At 40.7% G+C, this 21,875-nt stretch overlaps 1 protein-coding gene across 1 annotated transcript in view; it reads left to right on the top strand.

Moving 5' to 3' along the window:
* Positions 1–21,875, top strand: part of LOC110499989 (PDZ domain-containing RING finger protein 4) — a 129,845-nt gene that overhangs the window by 93,757 nt on the left and 14,213 nt on the right. The window contains exon 4 of the mRNA XM_021577085.2: positions 17,762–17,860. Within this exon, the coding sequence (XP_021432760.2) occupies positions 17,762–17,860 (99 nt within the window). The remainder of the gene's footprint in view (positions 1–17,761; positions 17,861–21,875) is intronic.

The following is a 21,875-nucleotide window of genomic DNA, read 5'->3' as shown; positions in this document are numbered from 1 at the left end:
TGCCTCGCTCCTTCCAGCCACTGAGCTTGAGTTATTCCACACCGTTCTTCTCTAAAGAGATTTGCTTATCCACTTCGTCGCCTCTGCCTCGGCATTAGAGTCAACGCAAATATAATATATTAAGCCTTTCCTCTTTATGCCTCATTTCTATTATCAAATCCTATTAGGGTGTGTGTTTGCAGCCTGCCTGCTTCTGTTTTTATTACATGCTTGGTAACTTATCGTATATTCCTTCACTTACCGTATGTCAATAGAATGTGTTCTAAGAAGAAGACAGTTTGGTGCTGAATGCCTCTATTTCAGAATGAAGTTTTGTTCATTCATTCATCTCAGCGAGAGGTTTCTGATATGACCTCAGTCTGAGAAATCACAATATGGGGTGTTGGATGGAGACATGTTGGGCTGGGGGGGGAATGGGATAGGGTGCTCTTTTTGGAAATAAAAGCAAATTAAAACATAATGAAAAAAAATAAAAAAATAAAGCACAATGTGAGCATCCTGCCGTTACAACATAGAAGTCTAAAGTCTAAAATTGGCCAAATGTTTCAATCAGCAAGGACCATTGATGATTTCCTTTCACCTCACTGGCTTCAACAAATGTATGACCATCTGGTTCCTTTAGCCTCAATGCATATGTTTCTATTTCTGTAAACCGCATGCCCAGCAACCCAAGATGAGCGTGACATTACGTCCAGTTATTGGGTCTATAACCACCCAAAGACTGGACTACACCAACCCTTCTGGATTAGTCTGGGAACCGTGATGCAGCCTTTTTATTAGATATTTCATTATGCAGAAGATCATTCCTAGATGACCTGTACCTTAACAGAGACACTCTAGAGAGGAACATTAGATATCTCTTTCTCCCCGAGGAGAGGAGCCCCTTCCCTCTCCCCGAGGAGAGGAGCCCCTTCCCTCTCTTTCTCCCCGAGGAGAGGAGCCCCTTTCCTCTCTTTCTCCCCGAAGAGAGGAGCCCCTTCCCTCTCTTTCTCCCCGAGGAGAGGAGCCCCTTCCCTCTCTTTCTCCCCGAGGAGAGGAGCCCCTTCCCTCTCTTTCTCCCCGAGGAGAGGAGCCCCTTCCCTCTCTTTCTCCCCGAGGAGAGGAGCCCCTTCCCTCTCTTTCTCCCCGAGGAGAGGAGCCCCTTCCCTCTCTTTCTCCCCGAGGAGAGGAGCCCCTTCCCTCTCTTTCTCCCCGAGGAGAGGAGCCCCTTCCCTCTCTTTCTCCCCGAGGAGAGGAGCCCCTTCCCTCTCTTTCTCCCCGAGGAGAGGAGCCCCTTCCCTCTCTTTCTCCCCGAGGAGAGGTGCCCCTTCCCTCTCTTTCTCCCCGAGGAGAGGAGCCCCTTCCCTCTGGCAGCCATCCACAGACACGTTTGTGACTGCTTTTTCAATTACTGGTAATCAAAGGCAGCGAATATTATGACAGCATCCAACACAGCCTGGCTGTGGGCGGCAGCCCCCCACCCCCCAATCACGCCATCATAGTCATTAATTTACTGTCAGCCTGCCGCCACCATCCCCGCTCTGCCTCGCCGCCACACCGCAATCTCCCGGCTGAGAGGCTGAGAGCTCGCCCCGGGAAAATGAAGAGAGAAAAAAAGGGAAGAGAGAAAGGGACCTCCGAGAGGGTGTGTGTGTGTGATGGATCAAGAGAAGGGGCCCGTTGCCTTATCAAGGATTTAGACACCAGTGTGTGTGGGTGTGTGGGGGGGGTGTGTGTGTGTGTGTGTGTGTGCGGGGGGAGGGGGGGGGGGGGGGGGTGGATGTGTGTGTGTGTGTGTGTGTGTGTGTGTGTGGATGCATGTTTGTGTGTCTGGAATTGGAAGAGGTTGTCTGTGCACACACTGGCGTTTCATCCAACTTGTACTAATCACATCTATCTGTTTTGCCTGCTAATTTTGCCACAGGTAATCTCTACTTTTCCACCACATAGTCATTAATTAGGCACTAACTTCAGGTCTTTTCCACTCAAGGAGATGGGGAAGACATTACACTTCACACACTTTCACTCGCCTTCGGGATCATTTGTTATATTTCTGTCGTATATATTTTTAGCGAGATGTCTTCGAGTCATTCCCACAGTTATGGCACGTTCATTGACGTCATCTACATTCACACCACACACTTTCATGGTATCGGTGGCTAAGTTGTGTGCTGAATTTTTTTATATTTTCAACATTCCTATTGCATGTGTACTCCCGTAATTTACATCGACACCACCTTCTGCTTCCTGTCTTGCGTATTGCATCATGAATCCATCAGTAGTCTAGTCTCAGCAGTCGCTGTGTCTAATGCTTCTAACGATTTGTATTTTATGTAACCTTTATTTAACTCGGCAAGTCAGTTAAGAACAAATTCTTATTTACAATGGCGACCTACCAAAAGGCAAAAGGCGATGACGACAAACAATACCCCATTAGTAGTAGTTATAATATCTCTGGTTGGATGATGACAACAATACCCCATTAGTAGTAGTTATAATATATCTGGTTGGATGACGACAACAATACCCCATTAGTAGTAGTTATAATATCTCTGGTTGGATGACGACAACAATACCCCATTAGTAGTAGTTATAATATATCTGGTTGGATGACGACAACAATACCCCATTAGTAGTAGTTATAATATCTCTGGTTGGATGACGACAACAATACCCCATTAGTAGTAGTTTTAATATCTCTGGTTGGATGACGACAACAATACCCCATTAGTAGTAGTTATAATATCTCTGGTTGGATGATGACAACAATACCCCATTAGTAGTAGTTATAATATCTCTGGTTGGATGATGACAACAATACCCCATTAGTAGTAGTTATAATATCTCTGGTTGGATGATGACAACAATACCCCATTAGTAGTAGTTATAATATCTCTGGTTGGATGATGACAACAATACCCCATTAGTAGTAGTTATAAGATCTCTGTTTGGATGATGACAAACAATACCCCATTGGTAGTAGTTATAAGATCTCTGGTTGGATGATGACAACAATACCCCATTAGTAGTAGTTATAATATCTCTGGTTGGATGACGACAAACAATACCCCATTAGTAGTAGTTATAAGATCTCTGGTTGGATGATGACAACAATACCCCATTAGTAGTAGTTATAGTATCTCTGGTTGGATGATGACAACAATACCCCATTAGTAGTAGTTATAATATCTCTGGTTGGATGACGACAACAATACCCCATTAGTAGTAGTTATAATATCTCTGGTTGGATGATGACAACAATACCCCATTAGTAGTAGTTATAATATCTCTGGTTGGATGATGACAACAATACCCCATTAGTAGTAGTTATAATATCTCTGGTTGGTTGACGACAACAATACCCCATTAGTAGTAGTTATAATATCTGGTTGGATGATGACAACAATACCCCATTAGTAGTAGTTATAATATCTCTGGTTGGATGATGACAACAATACCCCATTAGTAGTAGTTATAATATCTCTGGTTGGATGATAACAAACAATACCCCATTAGTAGTAGTTATAATATCTCTGGTTGGATGATGACAACAATAGCCCATTAGTAGTAGTTATAATATCTCTGGTTGGATGATAACAAACAATACCCCATTAGTAGTAGTTATAATATCTCTGGTTGGATGATGACAACAATACCCCATTAGTAGTAGTTATAATATCTGGTTGGATGATGACAACAATACCCCATTAGTAGTAGTTATAATATCTCTGGTTGGATGATGACAACAATACCCCATTAGTAGTAGTTATAATATCTCTGGTTGGATGATAACAAACAATACCCCATTAGTAGTAGTTATAATATCTCTGGTTGGATGATGACAACAATACCCCATTAGTAGTAGTTATAATATCTCTGGTTGGATGATAACAAACAATACCCAATTAGTAGTAGTTATAATATCTCTGGTTGGATGATGACAACAATACCCCATTAGTAGTAGTTATAATATCTGGTTGGATGATGACAACAATACCCCATTAGTAGTAGTTATAAGATCTCTGGTTGGATGATGACAACAATACCCCATTAGTAGTAGTTATAATATCTCTGGTTGGATGACGACAAACAATACCCCATTAGTAGTAGTTATAATATCTCTGGTTGGATGACGACAACAATACCCCATTAGTAGTAGTTATAATATCTCTGGTTGGATGATGACAACAATACCCCATTAGTAGTAATTATAATATCTCTGGTTGGATGATGACAACAATACCCCATTAGTAGTAGTTATAATATCTCTGGTTGGATGATGACAAACAATACCCCATTAGTAGTAATTATAAGATCTCTGGTTGGATGACGACAAACAATACCCCATTAGTAGTAGTTATAATATCTCTGGTTGGATGACGACAACAATACCCCATTAGTAGTAGTTATAATATCTCTGGTTGGATGATGACAACAATACCCCATTAGTAGTAGTTATAATATCTCTGGTTGGATGATGACAACAATACCCCATTAGTAGTAGTTATAATATCTCTGGTTGGATGATGACAACAATACCCCATTAGTAGTAGTTATAATATCTGGCTGGATGATGACAACAATACCCCATTAGTAGTAGTTATAATATCTCTGGTTGGATGATGACAACAATACCCCATTAGTAGTAGTTATAATATCTCTGGTTGGATGTAGACAAACAATACCCCATTAGTAGTAGTTATAATATCTCTGGTTGGATGACGACAACAATACCCCATTAGTAGTAGTTATAATATCTCTGGTTGGATGATGACAAACAATACCCCATTAGTAGTAGTTATAATATATCTGGTTGGATGATGACAAACAATACCCCATTAGTAGTAGTTATAATATCTCTGGTTGGATGACGACAAACAATACCCCATTAGTAGTAGTTATAATATCTCTGGTTGGATGACGACAACACTACCCCATTAGTAGTAGTTATAATATCTCTGGTTGGATGATGACAAACAATACCCCATTAGTAGTAGTTATAATATCTCTGGTTGGATGACGACAACACTACCCCATTAGTAGTAGTTATAATATCTCTGGTTGGATGATGACAACAATACCCCATTAGTAGTAGTTATAATATCTCTGGTTGGATGATGACAACAATACCCCATTAGTAGTAGTTATAAGATCTCTGGTTGGATGATGACAAACAATACCCCATTAGTAGTAGTTATAATATCTCTGGTTGGATGATGACAACAATACCCCATTAGTAGTAGTTATAATATCTCTGGTTGGATGATGACAACAATACCCCATTAGTAGTAGTTATAATATCTCTGGTTGGATGATGACAAACAATACCCCATTAGTAGTAGTTATAATATCTGGTTGGATGATGTTTTTATTTGCCATATTTGATATCTATTCAGCCGTAAATCCTTTCATCCCATTTTCTTTCATATCCCCTTTCATATCAGTGAGGGGGGAGGTGTTATAGCTCTCTATTCCCTATTTAGTCCTCTATGTTTGACGGTGTCATAGCTCTCTATTCCCTATTTAGTCCTCTATGTTTGAGGGTGTAATAGCTCTCTATTCCCTATATAGTTCTCTATGTTTGAGGGTGTCATAGCTCTCTATTCCCTATATATTTATCTATGTTTGAGGGTGTCATAGCTCTGAATTCCCTATATACAGTGCCTTGCGAAAGTATTCGGCCCCCTTGAACTTTGCGACCTTTTGCCACATTTCAGGCTTCAAACATAAAGATATAAAACTGTATTTTTTTGTGAAGAATCAACAACAAGTGGGAGACAATCATTGAGTGGAACGACATTTATTGGATATTTCAAACTTTTTTAACAAATCAAAAACTGAAAAATTGGGCGTGCAAAATTATTCAGCCCCTTTACTTTCAGTGCAGCAAACCCTCTCCAGAGGATCTCTGAATGATCCAATGTTGACCTAAATGACTAATGATGATAAATACAATCCACCTGTGTGTAATCAAGTCTCCGTATAAATGCACCTGCACTGTGATAGTCTCAGAGGTCCGTTAAAAGCGCAGAGAGCATCATGAAGAACAAGGAACACACCAGGCAGCTCCGAGATACTGTTGTGAAGAAGTTTAAAGCCGGATTTGGATACAAAAAGATTTCCCAAGCTTTAAACATCCCAAGGAGCACTGTGCAAGAGATAATATTGAAATGGAAGGAGTATCAGACCACTGCAAATCTACCAAGACCTGGCCGTCCCTCTAAACTTTCAGCTCATACAAGGAGAAGCCAAGAGGCCCATGATCACTCTGGATGAACTGCAGAGATCTACAGCTGAGGTGGGAGACTCTGTCCATAGGACAACAATCTATATTGCACAAATCTGGCCTTTATGGAAGAGTGGCAAGAAGAAAGCCATTTCTTAAAGATATCCATAAAAAGTGTTGTTTAAAGTTTGCCACAAGCCACCTGGGAGACACACCAAACATGTGGAAGAAGGTGCTCTGGTCAGATGAAACCAAAATTGAACTTTTTGGCAACAATGCAAAACGTTATGTTTGGCGTAAAAGCAACACAGCTGAACACAGCATCCCCACTGTCAAACATGGTGGTGGCAGCATCATGCTTTGGGCCTGCTTTTCTTCAGCAGGGACAGGGAAGATGGATGGAGCCAAATACAGGACCATTCTGGAAGAAAACCTGATGGAGTCTGCAAAAGACCTGAGACTGGGACGGAGATTTGTCTTCCAACAAGACAATGATCCAAAACATAAAGCAAAATCTACAATGGAATGGTTCAAAAATAAACATATCCAGGTGTTAGAATGGCCAAGTCAAAGTCCAGACCTGAATCCAATCGAGAATCTGTGGAAAGAACTGAAAACTGCTGTTCACAAATGCTCTCCATCCAACCTCACTGAGCTCGAGCTGTTTTGCAAGGAGGAATGGGAAAAAATGTCAGTCTCTCGATGTGCAAAACTGATAGACTTCCCCAGCGACTTACAGCTGTAATCGCAGCAAAAGGTGGCGCTACAAAAATTAACTTAAGGGGGCTGAATAATTTTGCACGCCCAATTTTTCAGTTTTTGATTTGTTAAAAAAGTTTGAAATATCCAATAAATGTCGTTCCACTTAATGATTGTGTCCCACTTGTTGTTGATTCTTCACAAAAAAATACAGTTTTCTATCTTTATGTTTGAAGCCTGAAATGTGGCAAAAGGTCGCAAAGTTCAAGGGGGCCGAATACTTTCGCAAGGCACTGTAGTTCTCTATGTTTGAGGGTGTCATAGCTCTCTATTCCCTATATATTTATCTACGTTTGAAAGTGTCATAGCTCTGAATTCCCTATATAGTTCTCTATGTTTGAGGGTGTCATAGCTCTCTATTCCCTATATAGTTATCTATGTTTGAGGGTGTAATAGCTCTCTATTCCCTATATATTTATCTACGTTTGAGGGTGCCATTTGGGATACATTCCTAGTTTCAGAGACAGTTGATTTAAAGATCTGAGGTGTTGTCTGGTGGTGTCTTCCAGCCTTTGGTCTGTGATCCCCCTCTTTCCCCTTCCTTCCAAAGCGGGTGATATGTCTGACAGGTGGAACCAGCCAACCCACAGATGTCACGGAGGGAATGAATCTCTCTATTTCCTTTATTTCTTCTCCCCTCCCACCCGCTATCCTCCACCCTGCAGACCCTTCTTATCCACACACACACAAACATATATACACATACACACACACACACACAAACAAACATATACACATACACACAAACACATTTACACACATACACACACACACACACACACACAAAAACATTTACAGACATACACTGTCGTGTCTTTGGCTATGCCGGATTAAGTGATATGACATGCTATTCTATAAAATAATTTATCCGTAATTAATATCACCTGATTGAGCTAATCATGTAAATGTAATTAACTAGAGAGTCGGGGCACCACAAAATAATATTTATAGTGTCACGTTCTGACCATAGTTCTTGTGTGTTTTCCCTTGTTTTAGTGTTGGTCAGGACGTGAGCTGGGTGGGCATTCTATGTTGTATGTCTAGTTTGTCTATTTCTATGTTTGGCCTGATATGGTTCTCAATCAGAGGCAGGTGTTAGTCATTGTCTCTGATTGGGAACCATATTTAGGTAGCCTGTTTTTGTGTTGGTTTTTGTGGGTGGTTGTTTCCTGTCTTTGTGTTCTCTGCACCAGATAGGACTGTTTCGGTTTTGCCACATTTGTTATTTTGTATTTGTGTTCATGTTTAGTTGTTCTTATTAAAAAAACATGAACTCTAACCACGCTGCATTTTGGTCCTCCTCTCCTTCGACGGAAGAAAGCCGTTACATGTAGAGCTGTTATCTTCCGAATAAACTCTTAAAGACCTAGTAATATTTTACATCAATAGCAGTCAATATCAATCGTCATCTTAATTCAGTCTCATCTGAAAGTTGTAAATTCTTGGTTATCCGCAATAACCCTGGCTAACAATTTGAATCAGCAATACAAAATTGGGTTTAATTATTTATTTACTAAATACCTAACTAATCACACAGAATTACACATACACATAATTAAATCATAACTTGATTACAAATTACGTCATAAAGGAAAATTTCCCTAGCGGGCGGAACAGATATGACAGCTTGTTACACAAAGGAAAAGGGATGGGTTTGAGTGAAAGAGTGGGAAGACTGAGGCACACAGGGAGAAGCAGTGCTATCGTAAAACAGTATCTGATGCATTCTAAATTACCGCCCATTTGGAAAAGGAAAATGCAATAAATATTTACTCTGAGCTGCGCTTCGGTTGGTTGGTGGTAGATGGAAGGCCGTGTTGCCCAACCGAGTCCTTTGAAGAATGTCTCTGGTTGTCAAATGGATACATTGTAGTAACGTCGTTGTGTGCTAGACGGGATACTCTGTCTGTTCCTTCCTAACCCTCGTTTGCAGCTGCTGTTGCTAACTCAACGGCTAGGAGGTATCACTTCTGTAGTGAATAAAAGTTCAAAATCCATACCATTCGCCACCAAAGCTCACGCTGATGTTGGCTTCGTTCTGTAGTTATTATCTGAACCATTCTGACATAGGACCGTCGTCCTACATCCTCGGAACAGGAAGTTATATTGTCGTCAAGGGCTTATATAGGAAGGAGAGAGGAGGGCGTGTTTGAAAAGTTTTCGCAGGGGCGGGCCACTGATTGAGCAGCCCTATCTTATGAAAATCCAAATCTCTCATTTTAGAAGCTAAAATCACATTTCATCCCATCACAAATAATTTAATATTCAAACATTTAAATTGAACAACAATTCCATGTGAATCCGATAACTCTGATGTGTAGACTTTCCACTGTAGAGTTTGTCATCTTATCATTGATGAGAATTTCTCAGATGACAACCGAACTGACATCATATTCTTTAATATGTTCAATTGGTCGGATTACCAGAATATAGTTCATTTCCCCCCACCTTCTGATGTTCCCCGAATCTCTATGTTAACCAAGGGTTTGGTAAATGACACCTCAGTAGGGTAGAGGAAAAAGGGGGGAAGAGGTATTTATGGCTGTCATAAACCTACCCCCCAGGCCAACGTCATGATACACATACACACACACACACACAAGCACATATATACACACAAACACATACACACATACGCTCACACACATACGCTCACACACATACACACACATATACACTCACACACACACAAGAGGGGTCTGTGGTTGTAACTGCTCTAATAAAGGCCTTGTGGAGAGGTCATTTCACACTTGGTTCCCCTCAACACCCCTGACGTGTTTTATCATTGGTTCCCCTCAACACCCCTGACGTGTTTTATCATTGGTTCCCCTTAACACCCCTGACGTGTTTTATAATTGGTTCCCCTCAACACCCCTGACGTGTTTTATCATTGGTTCCCCTCAACACCCCTGACGTGTTTTATCATTGGTTCCCCTCAAACCCCTGACGTGTTTTATCATTGGTTCCCCTCAACACCCCTGACGGTTTGGTAAAAACAAGGCTAACTGGGTTATTTGGTATGTTCCTACAGTACTGCTCCATGTTGTCTGTACTGTAGCCTTCCGTATCGCATGGGTGTAATGCATTTTTAAAAGTGATGGTCGAGATGTCATATCCTTCTATTTTCAATGATCTATAGAGAGTTTAAATGTACGTTACATTAGTGCAAGCTGCAGAACATGATAGTAATCAAAAACAGAAGCCAATTGTGTCTTGTTTCATATGCATGCAGACAGACAGACACGAGGGTACTAATCTTTACTGAAACAGACTTATGGGAAAGTGGAGGGTAGGGTTAGTCTCCATTTGAATTGAAGGCAGTCAATTCAGGAAGTAAACTAAAAATGTATACAATACAAAAATGTAGAGGCATTTATTTTCAATTACTTCTCAATAAACTGAAAACTAGAAGTTATATATTTTAAAATAATTTTAAATTAATATCACTTTCTGAATAGTCTGGCCCTCTCCATGAGACCTCAGAAGAGAGGACTACTTCAATGCAGGCACCACAACTCTGAATATATCCACCGATATTAGCATAATTACGTGAGTTTATTTACCAACTAATAATCTAATATTAGGCTGTATGTAACTGCTCAGTAAAAACACTCGATAGCTTCTGGTAGTGATCAAAGTGGCCACTGATCAGAGAACGTCTTTCATCATGAAACTCTTAACAGTTAAGATGAGCTCTTTCCCAACCAAAGTCAATATGCGTTTTGATAACAAGTAGGTTATGATGTGTGGCTACAGCTTCAATAACTGACTTTTTTATACATTGATGGACTTGGCACAACTACAATAACATTTTAATGTGGTCACTTTGGTATCACAATATGCTAATGAATGTAAAGGATTGCATTTATGTAGAGCTTTTCATTAGATCTCATGGCACTTTATATTGCTACTGCATCTCTCAATGTAAATCTCAATCTGCTTTTGAAATCAAGGTCATCCTTTCAAAAGCAATGTTAATGTAATCTGAAAGTAGCCTAACGTCTCCAGGATATCTGACTTCTCATACTCAAATGTGTGTCCTCTGCATTCACGCAGGTCATTTCCACTGTGTCAACTGGGACACCATACTGGTTAGTGATATAGTCTGGTTAGTGTTATAGTCTGGTTAGTGTTATAGGCTGGTTAGTGTTATAGTCTGGTTAGTGTTATAGTCTGGTTAGTGTTATAGTCTGGTTAGTGTTATAGTCTGGTTATAGGCTGGTTAGTGCTATAGTCTGGTTAGTGTTATATGTTATAGTCTGGTTAGTGTTTTTTTTTTTTTTTTTTTTATAGTCTGGTTGGTGTTATAGTCTGGTTAGTTTTATAGTCTGGTTAGTGTTATAGTCTGGTTAGTGTTATAGTCTGGTTAGTGTTATAGTCTGGTTAGTGTTATAGTCTGGTTAGTGTTATAGTCTGGTTAGTTTTATAGTCTGGTTAGTGTTATAGTCTAGTTAGTGTTATAGTCTAGTTAGTGTTATAGTCTGGTTAGTGTTATAGTCTGGTTAGTTTTATAGTCTAGTTAGTGTTATAGTCTGGTTAGTGTTTATAGTCTGGTTAGTTTTATAGTCTAGTTAGTGTTATAGTCTGGTTAGTGTTATAGTCTGGTTAGTGTTATAGTCTAGTTAGTGTTATAGTCTAGTTAGTGTTATAGGCTGGTTAGTGTTATAGTCTGGTTAGTTTTATAGTCTGGTTAGTTTTATAGTCTGGTTAGTGTTATAGTCTGGTTAGTGTTATAGTCTGGTTGGTGTTATAGTCTGGTTAGTTTTATAGCCTGGTTAGTGTTATAGTCTAGTTGTAGTCTGGTTAGTGTTATAGTCTAGTTAGTGTTATAGTCTGGTTGGTGTTATAGTCTGGTTAGTGTTATAGTCTGGTTAGTGTTATAGTCTGGTTGGTGTTATAGTCTGGTTAGTGTTATAGTCTGGTTAGTGTTATAGTCTGGTTGGTGTTATAGTCTGGTTAGTGTTATAGTCTGGTTAGTGTTATAGTCAGGTTAGTGTTATAGTCTGGTTATAGGCTGGTTAGTGTTATAGGCTGGTTAGTGTTATAGTCTGGTTAGTGTTATAGTCTGGTTAGTGTTATAGTCTGGTTAGTGTTATAGTCTGGTTAGTGTTATAGTCAGGTTAGTGTTATAGTCTGGTTATTGTCTGGTTAGTGTTATAGTCTGGTTATTGTCTGGTTAGTGTTATAGGCTGGTTAGTGTTATAGTCTGGTTAGTGTTATAGTCTGGTTAGTGTTATAGTCTGGTTAGTGTTATAGTCAGGTTAGTGTTATAGTCTGGTTATAGGCTGGTTAGTGTTATAGTCTGGTTAGTGTTATAGTCAGGTTAGTGTTATAGTCTGGTTATAGGCTGGTTAGTGTTATAGTCTGGTTGGTGTTATAGTCTGGTTAGTGTTATAGTCTGGTTAGTGTTGTAGTCTGGTTAGTGCTGTAGTCTGGTTAGTGTTATAGTCTGGTTAGTGTTATAGTCTGGTTAGTGTTATAGTCTGGTTGGTGTTATAGTCTAGTTAGTGTTTTAGTCTAGTTAGTGTTATAGTCTGGTTAGTGTTATAGTCTGGTTAGTGTTTATAGTCTGGTTAGTTTTATAGTCTAGTTAGTGTTATAGTCTGGTTAGTGTTATAGTCTGGTTAGTTTTATAGTCTGGTTAGTGTTCTAGCCTGGTTAGTGTTATAGTCTAGTTGTAGTCTGGTTAGTGTTATAGTCTAGTTAGTGTTATAGTCTGGTTAGTTTTATAGTCTAGTTAGTGTTATAGTCTGGTTAGTGTTATAGTCTGGTTAGTGTTATAGTCTGGTTAGTGTTATAGTCTGGTTATAGTCTGGTTAGTGTTATAGGCTGGTTAGTGTTATAGTCTGGTTAGTGTTATAGTCTGGTTAGTGTTATAGTCTGGTTGGTGTTATAGTCTAGTTAGTGTTATAGTCTGGTTAGTGTTATAGTCTGGTTAGTGTTTATAGTCTGGTTAGTGCTATAGTCTGGTTAGTGTTATAGTCTGGTTAGTGTTGTAGTCTGGTTAGTGTTATAGTCTGGTTAGTGTTATAGTCTGGTCAGTGTTTATAGTCTGGTCAGTGTTTATAGTCTGGTTAGTGTTATAGTCTGGTTAGTGTTATAGTCTGGTTATAGGCTGGTTAGTGTTATAGTCTGGTTAGTGTTATAGTCTGGTTGGTGTTATAGTCTGGTTAGTGTTATAGTCTGGTTGGTGTTATAGTCTGGTTAGTGTTGTAGTCTGGTTAGTGTTATAGTCTGGTTAGTGTTATAGTCTGGTTATAGGCTGGTTAGTGTTATAGTCTGGTTAGTGTTATAGTCTGGTTGGTGTTATAGTCTGGTTGGTGTTATAGGCTGGTTAGTGTTATAGTCTGGTTAGTGTTATAGTCTAGTTAGTGTTATAGTCTGGTTAGTGTTATAGTCTGGTTATAGGCTGGTTAGTGTTATAGTCTGGTTATAGGCTGGTTAGTGTTATAGTCTGGTTATAGGCTGGTTAGTGTTATAGTCTGGTTGGTGTTATAGTCTGGTCATAGGCTGGTTAGTGTTATAGTCTGGTTATAGGCTGGTTAGTGTTATAGTCTGGTTAGAGTTATAGTCTAGTTAGTGTTATAGTCTGGTTGGTGTTATAGTCTGGTTAGTGTTATAGTCTAGTTAGTGTTATAGTCTGGTTAGTGTTATAGTCTAGTTGGTGTTATAGGCTGGTTAGTGTTATAGTCTGGTTGGTGTGATAGTCTGGTTATAGGCTGGTTAGTGTTATAGTCTAGTTAGTGTTATAGTCTAGTTAGTGTTATAGTCTGGTTGGTGTTATAGTCTGGTTGTTGTTATAGTCTAGTTAGTGTTATAGTCTGGTTGGTGTTATAGTCTGGTTGTTGTTATAGTCTGGTTAGTGTTATAGTCTAGTTAGTGTTTATAGTCTGGTTAGTGTTATAGTCTGGTTGTTGTTATAGTCTAGTTAGTGTTATAGTCTGGTTAGTGTTATAGTCTGGTTGGTGTTATAGTCTGGTTGTTGTTATAGTCTAGTTAGTGTTATAGTCTGGTTAGTGTTATAGTCTAGTTAGTGTTATAGTCTAGTTAGTGTTATAGTCTGGTTAGTGTTATAGTCTGGTTAGTGTTATAGTCTGGTTGTTCTTATAGTCTAGTTAGTGTTATAGTCTGGTTAGTGTTATAGTCTGGTTGTTGTTATAGTCTGGTTGTTGTTATAGTCTAGTTAGTGTTATAGTCTGGTTAGTGTTATAGTCTGGTTAGTGTTATAGTCTAGTTAGTGTTATAGTCTGGTTAGTGTTATAGTCTAGTTAGTGTTATAGTCTGGTTAGTGTTTTTTATTTTTATTTTTATTTCACCTTTATTTAACCAGGTAGGCAAGTTGAGAACAAGTTCTCATTTACAATTGCGACCTGGCCAAGATAAAGCAAAGCAGTTCGACACATACAACGACACAGAGTTACACATGGAGTAAAACAAACATACAGTCAATGATACAGTATAAACAAGTCTATATACGATGTGAGCAAATGAGGTGAGATAAGGGAGGTAAAGGCAAAAAGGCCATGGTGGCAAAGTAAATACAATATAGCAAGTAAAACACTGGAATGGTAGATTTGCAATGGGAGAATGTGCAAAGTAGAAATAAAAATAATGGGGTGCAAAGGAGCAAAATAAATAAATAAATCAAATACAGTAGGGAAAGAGGTAGTCGTTTGGGCTAAATTATAGGTGGGCTATGTACAGGTGCAGTAATCTGTGAGCTGCTCTGACAGTTGGTGCTTAAAGCTAGTGAGGGAGATAAGTGTTTCCAGTTTCAGAGATTTTTGTAGTTCGTTCCAGTCATTGGCAGCAGAGAACTGGAAGGAGAGGCGGCCAAAGAAAGAATTGGTTTTGGGGGTGACTAGAGAGATATACCTGCTGGAGCGTGTGCTACAGGTGGGAGATGCAATGGTGACCAGCGAGCTGAGATAAGGGGGGACTTTACCTAGCAGGGTCTTGTAGATGACATGGAGCCAGTGGGTTTGGCGAAGAGTATGAAGCGAGGGCCAGCCAATGAGAGCGTACAGGTCGCAATGGTGGGTAGTATATGGGGCTTTGGTGACAAAACGGATTGCACTGTGATAGACTGCATCCAATTTGTTGAGTAGGGTATTGGAGGCTATTTTGTAAATGACATCGCCAAAGTCGAGGATTGGTAGGATGGTCAGTTTTACAAGGGTATGTTTGGCAGCATGAGTGAAGGATGCTTTGTTGCGAAATAGGAAGCCAATTCTAGATTTAACTTTGGATTGGAGATGTTTGATATGGGTCTGGAAGGAGAGTTTACAGTCTAACCAGACACCTAAGTATTTGTAGTTGTCCACGTATTCTAAGTCAGAGCCGTCCAGAGTAGTAATGTTGGACAGGCGGGTAGGTACAGGTAGCGATCGGTTGAAGAGCATGCATTTAGTTTTACTTGTATTTAAGAGCAATTGGAGGCCACGGAAGGAGAGTTGTATGGCATTGAAGCTTGCCTGGAGGGTTGTTAACACAGTGTCCAAAGAAGGGCCAGAAGTATACAGAATGGTGTCGTCTGCGTAGAGGTGGATCAGAGACTCACCAGCAGCAAGAGCGACCTCATTGATGTGTACAGAGAAGAGAGTCGGTCCAAGAATTGAACCCTGTGGCACCCCCATAGAGACTGCCAGAGGTCCGGACAGCAGACCCTCCGATTTGACACACTGAACTCTATCAGAGAAGTAGTTGGTGAACCATGCGAGGCAATCATTTGAGAAACCAAGGCTGTCGAGTCTGCCGATGAGGATGTGGTGATTGACAGAGTCGAAAGCCTTGGCCAGATCAATGAATACGGCTGCACAGTAATGTTTCTTATCGATGGCGGTTAAGATATTGTTTAGGACCTTGAGCGTGGCTGAGGTGCACCCATGACCAGCTCTGAAACCAGATTGCATAGCAGAGAAGGTATGGTGAGATTCGAAATGGTCGGTAATCTGTTTGTTGACTTGGCTTTCGAAGACCTTAGAAAGGCATGGTAGGATAGATATAGGTCTGTAGCAGTTTGGGTCAAGAGTGTCACCCCCTTTGAAGAGGGGGATGACCGCAGCTGCTTTCCAATCTTTGGGAATCTCAGACGACACGAAAGAGAGGTTGAACAGGCTAGTAATAGGGGTGGCAACAATTTTGGCAGATAATTTTAGAAAGAAAGGGTCCAGATTGTCTAGCCCGGCTGATTTGTAGGGGTCCAGATTTTGCAGCTCATTCAGAACATCAGCTGAGCAGATTTGGGAGAAGGAAAAATGGGGAAGGCTTGGGCGAGTTGTTGTGGGGGGTGCAGTGCTGTTGACCGGGGTAGGAGTAGCCAGGTGGAAAGCATGGCCAGCCGTAGAAAAATGCTTATTGAAATTCTCAATTATGGTGGATTTATCAGTGGTGACAGTGTTTCCTATCTTCAGTGCAGTGGGCAGCTGGGAGGAGGTGTTCTTATTCTCCATGGACTTTACAGTGTCCCAGAACTTTTTTGAGTTAGTGTTGCAGGAAGCAAATTTCTGCTTGAAAAAGCTAGCCTTGGCTTTTCTAACCGCCTGTGTATAATGGTTTCTAGCTTCCCTGAACAGCTGCATATCACGGGGGCTGTTCGATGCTAATGCAGAACGCCATAGGATGTTTTTGTGTTGGTTAAGGGCAGTCAGGTCTGGGGAGAACCAAGGGCTATATCTGTTCCTGGTTCTAAATTTCTTGAATGGGGCATGTTTATTTAAGATGGTTAGGAAGGCATTTAAAAAAAATATCCAGGCATCCTCTACTGACGGGATGAGATCAATATCCTTCCAGGATACCCCGGCCAGGTCGATTAGAAAGGCCTGCTCGCTGAAGTGTTTCAGGGAGCGTTTTACAGTGATGAGTGGAGGTTGTTTGACCGCTGACCCATTACGGATGCAGGCAATGAGGCAGTGATCGCTGAGATCTTGGTTGAAAACAGCAGAGGTGTTTTTAGAGGGCAAGTTGGTTAGGATGATATCTATGAGGGTGCCCGTGTTTAAGGCTTTGGGGAGGTACCTGGTAGGTTCATTGATAATTTGTGTGAGGTTGAGGGCATCAAGTTTAGATTGTAGGATGGCTGGGGTGTTAAGCATGTTCCAGTTTAGGTCGCCTAGCAGCACAAGCTCTGAAGATAGATGGGGGGCAATCAGTTCACATATGGTGTCCAGAGCACAGCTGGGGGCAGAGGGTGGTCTATAGCAGGCTGCAACGGTGAGAGACTTGTTTTTAGAGAGGTGGATTTTTAAAAGTAGAAGTTCAAATTGTTTGGGTACAGACCTGGATAGTAGGACAGAACTCTGCAGGCTATCTTTGCAGTAGATTGCAACACCGCCCCCTTTGGCAATTCTATCTTGTCTGAAAATGTTGTAGTTTGGAATTAAAATGTCTGAATTTTTGGTGGTCTTCCTAAGCCAGGATTCAGACACAGCTAGAACATCCGGGTTGGCAGAGTGTGCTAAAGCAGTGAATAGATCAAACTTAGGGAGGAGGCTTCTAATGTTAACATGCATGAAACCAAGGCTATTACGGTTACAGAAGTCGTCAAAAGAGAGCGTGTTATAGTCTAGTTAGTGTTATAGTCTGGTTAGTGTTATAGTCTGGTTAGTGTTATAGTCTGGTTGGTGTTATAGGCTGGTTAGTGTTATAGTCTGGTTAGTGAATGTCTCTGTGCTCTCTGCCCTATCTCTCTCTCTGTAGTAGGTAGAGAACTATGTTGACAGCCAGCAAAACGTATTAGTGTTGTTGTCCTTGTATGGTTGGTCTGGTTGTTGACCTCTGTTCTCTGTCTCTCTTTAGGAGGTGGAGCTGTGTCGACTCAACAGCCAGGAGAAGCTGGGCCTGACGTTGTGCTACAGGACAGATGAGGAGGAGGACATGACCATCTACGTCAGCGAGGTGAGACTAGGGCAGAACTGGGACTAAGCATGGTGGTGGTGCTGGTGCTGGTCATTCTGCTTCTTCTTCTTCTTCTGGAAGATTAGCTGACGTTATGGCATTAAGTAATGGGGGACCCTTCTACAACACTACAGTCACTGTGTGGCTAAAAGTAAACATAGTGATATACCTAGGAAAAAAATAGACAATACCAGACTTTCATAAATGGTGTGGTGGAGGAGTCAAACCTAGAGAGCAGGTAATATCGTACGTGAATCTATTTATTCCAATGACAGCAGAGACATGGACATGCCAACACTAGGGCGCATGAAACAACCGATTCAAAATACACAGGACTAAAACTGTCCGGAAAATAATGAGAACACTAATACACCAACACCAAAATAACAGAGAACAAGCCCGCACAAATACCCAGCGGGCCTAGTGCCCTTAAATAGCCTACAAACAAACACTAACTCAAAACAGGTGTACCCAATTACCCAATAAACAGAAACAAACGGAAAGGGAATCGATGGCAGCTAATAGGCCGGCGACCTATTATGGAACACAACTGCGTGGCTCTTTTTGGTGCCATCACCTCAAGATAATGAATATATTTAATATTTGGAGAATCGATAAATTAAAATGATTACACTGACTAAAAAGACAATCGCTCTGTGGCACTTAATCACTTCTCATAGCAATAATGTAGATGAAAAGTATTCATCTTTCTTTGAGTGTACTTGTTTGTTCTTCAAATAGAACTGACATGTTTTGTGAGCTGAGGCTACAATTTTTGTGCCCACAGTCAAGTTATTTTTCCTCTCTCTTTGCCCACTTGTTGGCAGAACGTACAAAGCACTATCCTCCTCTCCTCCATTCTGCCCAACTCTCTCTCCCTCCGTCTCTCTCTCTTTCTTTCTCTCTCCGTCTCTCTCTTTCTTTCTGTCTCTCTCTCTCTCTTTCTCTCTCTCTCTCTCTCTCTCTCTCTCTCTCTCTCTCTCTCTCTCTCTCTCTCTCTCTCTCTCTCTCTCTCTCTCCGTCTCTCTCTTTCTTTCTCTCTCCATCTCTCTTTCTCTGTTGCTGCCATTCGTTTTAAGTTATCTCAGACCCGCAGGTATTTGCTCCGGAACATAAGCTGAATACAGATCGCAGTAGTCTGTGTTGTTACGGGCTGCTTTCCTCTTGTGTGTTCAGTCTATAAAAAGTGAAGCCAAGGAGAACGTGCTTCATTAAGATGAGTCCCTACTGAATGTCACTACTTATTGAAGCTGGGTTTGAGACAGTGGATGGTGTGCCCTGTGTGACGTCACCGTTGTGATCATCACACCCTGATCTCACATTTAAAATAAACTCAGCAAAAAAAGAAACGTCCCATTTTCAGGACCCTGTCTTTCAGAGATCATTTGTAAAAATACAAATAACTTCACAGATCTTCATTGTAAAAGGTTTAAACACTGTATCCCATGCTTGTTCAATAAACAATTAATGAACATGCACCTGTGGAACGGTCGTTAAGACACTAACAGCTTACAGACGGTAGGCAATTAAGGTCACAGTTATGAAAACTTAGAACACTAAAGGGGCCATACTACTGACTCTGAAAAACACCAAAAGAAAGATGCCCAGGGTCCCTGCTCACCTGGGTGAATGTGCCTTAGGCATGCTGCAAGAAAGCATGAGGACTGCAGATGTGCCCAGGGTAATAAATTGTATGGGACCTGTTGGATTGGAGGGTGAGGGCTAGGGACATTCCCCCCAGAAATGTCCGGGAACTTGCGGGTGCCTTGGTGGAAGAGTGGGGTAACATCTCACAGCAAGACCTGGCAAATCTGGTGCAGTCCATGAGGAGGAGATGCACTGCAGTACTTAATGCAGCTGGTGGCCACCCCAGATACCGACTGTTTACTTTTGATTTTGACTCTCCCTTTGTTCAGGGACACATTATTCAATTTCTGTTAGTCACATGTCTGTGGAACTTGTTCAGTTTATGTCTCAGTTGTTGAATCTTGTTATGTCCATGCAAATATTTACACATGTTAAGTTTCCTGAAAATAAACACAGTTGACAGTGAGAGGGTACATTTCTTTTTTTGCTGAGTTTAGATAAACTATTCAATCTCATGCAACTATTTTGCAAGTCACCAGACGCACTAAGGACCTCGAATGTCATCCTTTGTGTAGTATGACTTAGCTTAGTATATTATTTGAGAAGCATATATGCAGTGTTTATGAAGACTTTATGAATGCTCTATGACGCCTTTATACATGTTTTAATACTTTATGTATTTATTTTTATTTGATTTCACCTTTATTTAACCAGGTAGGCTAGTTGAGAACAAGTTCTCATTTACAACTGCGACCTGGCCAAGATAAAGCAATTGTATCACAATTTCAGTTGGTCATAAGTTTAAGCTTGGAAAATTCCAGAAAATGGCTTTAGAAGCTTCAGATAGGCTAATTGACATAATTTGAGTCAATTGGAGGTGTTGAAATTCAAATTATTATTCAAATTATGTTGAAGTGTTTCAAGGCCTACCTTCAAACTCAGTGCCTCTTTGCTTGACATCATGGGAAAATCAAAAGAAATCAGCAAAGACCTCAGAAAAATAATTGTAGACCTCCACAAATCTGGTTCATCCTTGGGAGCAATTTCTAAACGCCTGAAGGTACAACTATACAAACAATGGTACGCAAGTATAACCACCATGGGACCACTCAGCTGTCATACCGCTCAGGAAGGAGATGCATTCTGTCTCCTAGAGATCAATGTACTTTGGTGCGAAAAGTTCAAATCAATCCCAGAACAACAGCAAAGGACCTTGTGAAGATACTGGAGGAAACAGGTACAAAAGTATCTATATCCACAGTAAAACGAGTCCTATATCGACATAACCTGAAAGGCCACTCAGCAAGGAAGAAGCCCCTGCTCCAAAACCGCCATAGAAAAACCAGACTACTGTTTGCAACAGCACATGGGGAAAAAGGTTGCATGTTTTGGAGAAATGTCCTCTGGTCTGATGAAAAAAAAATAGAACTGTTTGGCCATAATGACATCGTTATGTTTGGAGGAAACAGGGGGATGCTTGCAAGCTGAAGAACACCATCCCAACCGTGAAGCTCGGGGGTGGCAGCATCATGTTGTGGGGGTGCTTTGCTGCTGGAGGGACTGGTGCACTTCACAAAATAGATGGCATCATGAGGACAATTATGTGGATATATTGAAGCAACATCTCAAGACATCAGCCAGGAAGTTAAAGCTTGGTCAGAAATGGGTCTTCCAAATGGACAATGACTCCAAGCATACTTCCAAAGTTGTGGCAAAATGGCTTAAGGACCAGAAAGTCAAGGTATTGGAGTGGCCATCACAAAGCCCAGACCTCAATCCTATAGAACATTTGAGGGCAGAGGTGAAAAAGTGTGTGAGAGCAAGGAGGCCTACAAATCTGACTCAGTTACCCCAGCTCTGACAGGAGGAATGGACTCAAATTCAACCAACATTTTGTGGGAAGCTTGTGGAAGGCTACCCAAAACGTTTGACCCAAGTTAAACAATTTAAAAGCAATGCTACCAAATACTAATTGAGTGTATGTAAACTTCTGACCCACTGGGAATGTAATGAAAGAATTTAAAGCTGAAATAAATCATTCTCTCTACTATTATTCTGACATTTCACATTCTTAAAATAAAGTGGTCATCCTAACTGACCTAAAACAGGGGGTTTTTACTTGGATTAAATGTCAGGAATTGTGAAAAACTAAGTTTAAATGTATTTGGCTAAGGTGTATGTAAACTTCCGACTTCAACTGTATATCTCAGTCCGTTCCGCTCTGACATCGCTCGTCCATATATGTCCTTAGTCTTCATTCATTCTTACTTAGATGTACGTGTATTTTGGGGTATATGTTGTGTAATTGTTAGATATCACTTGTTAGATATTGCTGCACTGTCGGAGCTAGAAAGCACAAGCATTTCGCTACACTCATTAACATCTGCTAATCACGTGTATGTGACCAATAACATATGCTAATCACGTG

Source organism: Oncorhynchus mykiss, chromosome 2, assembly GCF_013265735.2.
Source record: "Oncorhynchus mykiss isolate Arlee chromosome 2, USDA_OmykA_1.1, whole genome shotgun sequence".
In the NCBI taxonomy this organism is placed as follows: domain Eukaryota; kingdom Metazoa; phylum Chordata; class Actinopteri; order Salmoniformes; family Salmonidae; genus Oncorhynchus; species Oncorhynchus mykiss.
This window is presented reverse-complemented; position numbering and strand designations above follow the sequence as displayed.